At 42.4% G+C, this 8518-nt stretch overlaps 1 protein-coding gene across 1 annotated transcript; it reads right to left on the bottom strand.

Annotated features, from left to right (window-relative positions):
* Window positions 1-387: 387 nt before the first annotated feature.
* LOC128373191 (NACHT, LRR and PYD domains-containing protein 12-like) lies at window positions 388-6757 on the bottom strand. Its single transcript, XM_053333487.1, has 4 exons — window positions 6016-6757; window positions 2739-2909; window positions 2261-2434; window positions 388-700 (listed from the first exon to the last, which is right to left on the bottom strand). Exons 1-4 carry the CDS (start codon window positions 6603-6605, stop codon window positions 688-690), a joined length of 948 nt encoding a protein of 315 aa, XP_053189462.1. The 5' UTR covers window positions 6606-6757; the 3' UTR covers window positions 388-687.
* Between the last annotated feature and the right edge of the window lie 1761 nt (window positions 6758-8518).

Below are 8518 nucleotides of genomic sequence, written 5' to 3'. Positions count from 1 at the left end.
GCATCAGACAGTCATTGTACTCTCCTTAAGATCAAACAGCTGCTTCACATCTGAATCCTTCAGGTAGTCAAGTATGAGTCATTTATACACAGAAAAATAACTACAATAAAAATAGATGTTATACATGAAGCTGAAGCTCCAATCAGGATAAAAACGCTGACTCTTCATTTATTTCCACATTTATTAGAATTTGGTCTTTGTTCATTATCAGCATGGTCTCACCAGCCTCCCTTCAGACCAGTAGAAAACTTCTCAAAGCAACGTTACACAACGCTTTACACAAAACTAACAAACAGCAAGAAAAGAAAAGAGAAAACTCAGAAGATTCAAATGTAAGATGTACAGCATATAAAACTAATAACTGGTAGGTCAGTGGATAAAATGAGTAGAAGAAGTGATTTAAAGGAAGATAAAGACTGATCAAACAGGTTGATCCAGAGCCCTGACAGCAAAGACCAGGCTCCATATTTATCTGTGCTGATAATCAGCACTAATTCATTTCCCTCCACTCAGTGTGAAGTTAGAGAAAAACTAATGGAGGCTTTATTTATTGAATGATTATTATGTTATTACTGCTGATGGCACAGACAGATTTCAAAGAGCTGTAAGGACACATAAGTCAACAGGAGGTTCAGCTGATCCTCTCTCAACACTCCTGGATGTTCACTCTCACTCTGACAGAGATCATCACCAATCCCATCTGATGAGAGAAGAAGAAAGAACAGAGGAGATAAATGAGTGTTTAGGGAGACTCACTTGATCAGCTGTCAGTCAGTGATGCAGCACATCCAGTATAAAGAGCAGCAGGGACTTCAGTCCTGTTCAGACCAGAAGTGGAACAGCTGTGCAGCGTAGCTTGCTTCCTTTCAGCTCTCATGTTAACGTGTTGGAGTGAACACACTGAGTTCCAAGCTCACACACCTGCACACACTTTTACTATCAAGTGTGTTTCCTCTGCAGATTTCACTCAAGTACACAGAGGAAATAAAGTGCAGAGAGTCATGAACACATCATTACTGCAGAAACAGAGACATTCACTCATCAGTTTACTGATGGATTTACTGCTGATACATGTCAACTCTTATCAAAGTTTAAAGCTACAGAGTCTCTGTGGGATTTGAAGATGTTTCCTGCTGTTAAATCATCACATGACAATCAGTCAGAGCTCTCAGCTAAACAGCTGCTGTGATTCCTGGACTTCAGCAGAGGTTCTGGTCTGTATAAAGACCACATGGTTACTAAACATAATGATGCTTGTGTGTAATCAGAGCCAGTGATTTGCAGGCTGCAGTCAGACTGATCTTAGAGCTCTGACAAAGATGAACTGATCAATAGTTTAGTGTTGAAATGAGAGAACAAACACTTTGAGATCAGATTTGATGATGAGGATCACTGTCTCTATACATCTTGTAAGGCTGTCAGCTGTAATCCAGCTTTATTTCCTGCAGACATCAACACAACAACAACAGTCGTCTTCACATCAACTCAAACACATGATCACAACAAGCTTCTGGCTCATCTGATTGGCTGACTGTTCTCTCTCTGTCTTTCTGTCCAATCCTGAAGCCTGTCACCATTCTCCTCTCACAGCTTCACTGAGGAAAGCAGCACTGAGAAATGTTAGAGATTTTAATTATGCAGCACATACATCAATGGAGAGAGACAGGAGTCCAGGATGTCTTGCGTTGAAAAGGTTTTTTTACTTGTACAAGGAGAAATGAATGAATCATCAGTACACGTTATGTTCTGACGAGTTTCTGTCCTTGGGGAAAGACTAAACCACATAGATAATGCCACAGGTTGAGCCATGTCCAAATATGGGCAGATCTAAAACATCTACAATATACAGAATTTAGTCTACTGGTCTAAAGACAAAACCTTGCTTAGACGATACTCAGGGCCTTTGTCCTCCATCCAACACTATGTCAAACCTCTGACTCCAGTTACCTTTACCCCGTTCAGGGAAAACAGTCAAACACATATCTGACCTCGGCTGCTATAGCAACACTATCAAAATACCTCCTGTTTCCCCCAAAAGGAGCAGACTCATTGCTTACCACTATCTCAAGGGGAGACAGTGTCTTAACCCAACATTTGGTGTGGCCTTACTATGACCGCAAAGCCTAGTTTGAGCCAGTACATATTAATGATGGAAAATTCCCGAACAAGAAGGTTGCAGGTTCACCAGGAAATACTGGATCTTTGCTTTGATACTGACTGTGTTTAATGACAGACAAACTGACTCCAACTCTCTACTGACCTCAGAGTCTCCAGTCTGCAGTCTGGACCCTGCTGAAGATCAATCAGCTGCTTCACGTCTGAAGACTTCAGGCTGTTCCAGGTCAGATCCAGCTCTCTGAGATGGGAGGAGTTGGCCTTCAGAGCTGAGACCAGATAATCACAGCTGATCTTTGACAAATCGCACCAACTCAAGCTGAATAAAGAATAAATGAATTCAGTTTAGAAAACAAAGTTCATGTTTGAAATGATTAAATGCTTCATAATCTGTTCAGAGCTGAAGAAGATTTAAATGTAGAAGTTTAGAAAATGTGTGTGTGTGAGTGTAATAAGTTCAGTTGAAACTAATATGAGGCTTTGACAGTTTGGTAGACTCACACTTGATTTGTGTGATTTGTGTTCAGCAAATCCTGAAAATTATGAACATTTGAAACTTCACTGAAGAATTTGAATTTAATAAATATAATTAAATCTACCAAAGCTACAGTCAGTGAACTGACCTCAGAGTCTTCAGTTTACAGTTTGGACTCTCCAGTCCAGCAGACAGACGCTTCACTGATATGTCAGACAGTTTGTTTCCACTCAGGTTCAGATCTGTCAGATGAGGATTGGACTTCAGAGCTGAGGCCAAAACCTCACAGTGAGTCTCTGAGAGTCCACAGTTATAAAGTCTGTAATGACACAAATATTATAACATATGTTATGTCATGAAAGAGGACACTTTATATTTACTTCATGCATTTGAACAGTTTGACATTCACTATTTTGATGAACATTTGAACTTCACATCAGTGGTTCAGATCATCTGTTTTAATATTTTAAATAGTTATTTTATTCCTTTAATGGCAGCTGCCACTCCTTCATTGTCTTGGCTGTGTGCTTAGGGTCGTTGTCCTGTGGGAAGGTAAACCTCCATGCCAGTCTGAGGTCCTGAGCGCTCTGGAGCAGGTTTTCATCAAGGATCTCTCTGTACTTTGATCCGTTCATCTTTTCCTCGATCCTGAGTAGTCTCACAGTTCCTACCACTGAAAAACATCCCCACAGTATGATGCTCCCACCACCATGCTTCACCGTAGGGATGCTATTGGCCAGCTGATGAGAGCTGCTTGGCATTCAGGCCAAAGAATTCAATCTTGGTTTCATGAGACCAGAGAATCTTGTTTATCATGGTCTGAGAGTCCTTTAGGTGCCTTCTGGCAAATTCCGAGCAGGCTGTCATGTATCTTTTACTGAGCAGAGGCTTCCGTCTGGCTGCTCTACCATAAAGGCTTGAATGATGGAGTGCAGCAGAGATGGTTGTCCTTCCTGAAGGTTCTCCCATCTCCACAGAGGAATGATGGAGCTCTGTCAGAGTGACCATTAGGTTCTCGGTCACCTCCCTGACCAAGGCCCTTCTCCCCGATTGCTCAGTTTGGTGGCCAGCTCTAGGAATAGTCCTGCTGGTTCCAAACTTCTTCCATTTACGAATAATGGAGACCACTGTGCTCTTCAGGACCTTCAATGATGCAGAAATGTTTTTGTACCCTTCTCCAGATCTGTGCCTCGACACAATCCTGTCTCGGAGGTCTATACACATTTCCTTTGACTTGATTGTTTCTGCTCTTACATGCACTGTCAACAGTGGGACCTCATCTCGACAGGTGTGTGCCTTTCCAAATCATGTCCAATGAATTGAATTTCCTACAGATGGACTCCAATCAAGTTGTAGAAACATCTCAAGGATTATCAGTGGAAACATGATGCACCTGAGGTCAATTGTGAATGTCATAGTAAAGGGAGTGAATACTTACAAACGATATTTCAGTTGTTTGCAAGAATTTCTAAAACCTTTTTTCGCTTCGTTATTGTGAGGTATTTTGTGTAGATTGATGAGAAAAAAAAGGAATTTAATCAATTTCAGAATAAGGCTGTAACATAACAAAATGTGGGGGAAGTGAAGGGGTGTCAATACTTTCCGGATGCACTGTATGTTGTGATAAAATGCTGCTGTAAAAAAAAAAACTCAACCACAAGTCCCCCATGTGTTTCACCGGGTTTGAATGATGCCCCCAATACCCAATAGAAGATATATAGAAGAAAAAACGGTAAAATCCAATAATGACTAGAAATAAGTAGAATTAAAGTTGCAAGCAGTGATGAACAGGCTCCCGCTCCCCAGCTCTTCCCAAATCAATGAAATCCGCTGCAACGCATCGTTTAGTTCTTAAGATAATACTGATTCAATTTAAAGTCGGTTGGATTAAATCTATAGGAGGAGTTGAGGAGGCGTGGAAATGGCAATGAAAAGCACCAAAAATAACAATTTGAATCAAAATTCTTCCTGTTGGAATTAGGATATGGGTCCAGGAGACTTTTTTGTCTGTCTTTACACGATACATATGTCTACCAATTTTTGTTAGTATATGGGAATCTGGAGTGAGAGCCATTTTGCCACAACCAAAATTCCAAGTTCTTCACCAGGTCTGATGTGTTTGTTTTCAGAAAATAATAATAGGGCCTTCGCACTGTTAGTGCTCGGGCCCTGATAACTGTGTTCATTAACTTAACAACAATAAACAACCAACTAAAAGATCAACATTATTTAAACTCACAACATTTAAACAGCTCAAGAACATCTGAGACTAAATAACTAACTTTTTCAGCTATAAAGAAATGGAGCACTATTTTAGAATTAATAATGAGCATTGTATATTATTTATATTTGAAGAACTAAACTACTAATCTACACTGATTTATAATATTAATCACATCGGAGGCCTGTACTAAGAAGCTGGATTAACCTATCCAGGATCTCTCTCCGTTACCTGGGTTGACTTATCCAGATCTTCGCAGTCCAGGATAAGCGGTACTACGAAACTGGTTATCAACTCGGTAAATCAACCCAGGGTTTTCCAATCTGGATCTCTGCGCGCTCACATAAAGGGGAGGTGTTTGCAGCGTCCGACCAATCACAAACATGCAGAAACCCTGCAGAGCAGACTACTTTACCATGGAGGAGCAGACAATTATTCTTCAACTATATGAAGAATTCAAACACATCATCCAGGCCAAAAGCAACACTGTTGCTGCAGCAAAAGCCAGGAAGGAATGCTGGCAGAACATTGCCGACTCTGTTAATGTGTAAATTCATGAGATCATACAATATTAATTTATTGGTCAATATAAACGGACACTCTGATCATTCAATGTCACTTTTAACCTATTATGCGCTTCAACCATTTGAGTGAATGATGTCAAACCAACTGTATAACAGACTAATATCCCTCATGTGCCTCAAGGCTTATTTTACAAATATATCTTTTCGTCAATTTTTTACAATTACAATAAATAAATACAGTTATTATGCTCCCTGACCCTTTGATCTCAGGATGTCAAACCTACAGAATAATATCCCTCATGTGCCTCAATGATTATTTTTTAAATATATATTTTGGCCAATTAAAAAATTGCATCTATCATTAAAAACTCTTTCTCTCCTAAGCGCTCCTCTCACGATCCGCGCACCAATGTTGACAGGATCTTTTAAGAATGGGCAGGTCATTTTCTAAGAGAACTGATTGGTCAGGAGGTGGTGCTTTTATACTCGTTGATCTCTTATCCAGAACATAACCTGCTCCGGAGCAGGTTAGCCGTTCAGCATAAGTTACCATGGTGATTTACCCCGGTAAGAAGTGAACCAGCTTCGTAGTACGGAAAGCCCAGAGTTAACCCTGAAGTTACCTTCAGTTTCTCCTATAAGAGAAAATCCAGCTTCGTAGTACAGGCCTCTGGACTTACCGAGCCTTTCTGCAGTTCCTCACAGCTGGGATCAGTCTCTGTTGTCCCTCCCATGATGTGTTGTACTTCTCCAGGTCCAACTCATCCAGAACCTCCTCTGACATCTGCAGCATGTAGGCCAGAGCTGAACAGTGGATCACAGAGAGTCTCTTCTCTGATCTGTCCTCTGACTTCAGGAACTCTTGGATCTCCTGATGTACTGAGCGGTCGTTCATCTCCATCAGACAGTGGAAGATGTTGATGCTTCTGTCAGGAGAGATACCCAAACTGTTCATCTCTTTCAGGTTGTTGATGGCACTCTGGACTTCTGGACTGTTGTCTGTCTGACCCAGCAGGCCTCCTAAGAGACTCTGGTTGGACTCCAGAGAGAGGCCATGAAGGAAGCGGACAAACAGGTCCAGGTGGCCATTTTTACTTCTGAGAGATTTCTCCATGGCTCTCTTCAGGAAGTCATCCAGGGATGTTAAACCATGATCACTGTCAGATGGCTTGTTTCTGAAATAAGCTGAAACTTTCTTGAGGAAAGACTTTGGTTCTCCCAGGAAGTCCTTCAGTACCTTTGTGTACCTGCTGGTGTAACAGTGGTACATGTAGACTGCAGCCAAAAACTCCTGAATGCTCAGATGAACAAAGCTGTAGACTGTTTTCTGGAAGATCACACTCTCTCTTTTGAAGATCTGTGTACAAACTCCTGATAACCCCGAGGCCTCTGTGACATCAAGACCACACTGCTCCAGGTCTTCTTGGTAGAACATGATGTTTCCTTTCATCAGCTGTTCAAACGCCAGCCTCCCCAGCTTCAGAAGAAGGTTCCTGTCAGCCTCCGTCAGCTCCTGTGGACTCGTCTCATGTCCCTCATCACATTTGTTCTTCTTCCTCTTTGTCTGAACCAGCAGGAAGTGTGAGCACATGTCAGTCAGGGTCTTGGGCAGCTCTCCTCTCTGGTCTGTAGTCAACATGTGGTCCAGAACTTTAGCAGTGATCCAGCAGAAGACTGGGATGTGACACATGATGTGGAGGCTCCTGGATGTCTTGATGTGTGAGATGATTGTGCTGGACTGCTCTTCATCACTGAATCTCCTCCTGAAGTACTCCTCCTTCTGGTCGTCAGTGAAGCCTCGTACTTCTGTTACCCTGTCCACACATGAAAGAGGGATCTGATTGGCTGCTGCAGGTCGGGAAGTTATCCAGATGAGAGCTGATGGAAGCAGTTTGCCCTTGATGAGGCTTGTCAACAGCACGCTGACTGATGACTTCTGTGTGACATCAGACACGACCTTCCTGTTGTTGAAATCCAGTGAAAGTCTGCTTTCATCCAGGCCGTCAAAGATGAACAGAACTTTACAGCCAGCGAGCATCTCTGCTGTGAGCTTCTGTAATGTTGGATAGAAAACATGGATCAGCATGAGCAGACTGTACTGCTTATCTTTGATCAAGTTCAGTGACCTGAATGAGAACAGAATCAGCAGACTGATATCTTGGTTGTTGGAGCGCTGTGCCCAGTCCAGAGTGAACTTCAGCACTGTGAAGGTTTTTCCAACGCCAGCGACGCCGTTCATCAGAACCACTCTGATGTGTTTCTGTTGGTCAGGTAAGACTTTAAAGATGTCCTGACACTTGATTGGAGCGTCATGGAGGGTCTTCATCTTGGAAGCTGTTTCAAGCTGCCACACCTCATGTTGGGTATTAACCTCTTCACTCTGTCCCTCTGTGATGTGGACCTCAGTGAAGATGCTGTTGGGGAGGATTTCACTTCCTGCTTCATCAGTTCCTTGAGTCACACATTCACATGTGCTGCTCAGACTGATCTGATGTTCATCTAAAACCTCCTGCAGACCACTTTCTGCTGAAAGAGAAGAAAAAAGGTAGAATGAAACAGAAATCAGTGTGACTGGTAATGTTCAGTAGGGTAGAGGAGGTAGATTCCTGTCCTGTTTTCAGAGATGATGACATCAGCAGACAGATCTTCAGTCTTACTTTGTACAGTGCTGGTCTGACTGTCTGTCTGCAGTCCTGGTCTGGTTCTGGATCTTTTTCCACATTGGGGACAGGAGGAGTCTCCTGATGAAGCAGACTGGTCCCAGTATGAGGTGATGCACTGTCTGCAGAACCAGTGTCCACAGCTGGTAGAGACTGGATCCTTCAGGACGTCCTGACACAAAGAACAGCAGGACAGCTGCTCCTCCACAGAAACAGCCCTCCACTTCCTCCTCCTCGTCCTCTTCCTCTCTCTGTGGACACATGACATTAGTGGAGGCTAAAAGACACAATAATGTCTCAGCAAAGTCAGAGAAGAAGAAGAAGACTGCAAGCTAGTAAACATGGATGTAAACAATGCAGGATTTAAAATAGATGTTTGATGAGGAGGGAAGTGGATTCAACACATTAGTTAGACCACAAGGAGACACACAATGTGTTTTGGTAAGTAAGTCAATGTGAAGTAAACTCCACAGACTCCTTTAAGCTACTCTGAGCCATTAAAGTCTGTGTAAAGTAAGAATAA

This window comes from Scomber japonicus, chromosome 14, assembly GCF_027409825.1.
Source record: "Scomber japonicus isolate fScoJap1 chromosome 14, fScoJap1.pri, whole genome shotgun sequence".
Lineage (NCBI taxonomy): Eukaryota > Metazoa > Chordata > Actinopteri > Scombriformes > Scombridae > Scomber > Scomber japonicus.
The sequence above is the reverse complement of the archived record's forward strand: the minus strand, read 5'-3'. Positions and strand labels throughout refer to the sequence as shown.

Excerpts from the sequence above, each read along its gene's own strand:
- LOC128373191 (XM_053333487.1), bottom strand. The coding sequence starts at position 6,605 with ATGTACCACTGTTACACCAGCAGGTACACAAAGGTACTGAAGGACTTC. Across the intron at positions 2,910-6,015 it reads AGGAACTGCAGAAAGGCTCG|ACTTTATAACTGTGGACTCT; the intron begins GTAAGTCCAGAG and ends GTGTCATTACAG. Across the intron at positions 2,435-2,738 it reads TGTAAACTGAAGACTCTGAG|CTTGAGTTGGTGCGATTTGT; the intron begins GTCAGTTCACTG and ends TTCTTTATTCAG.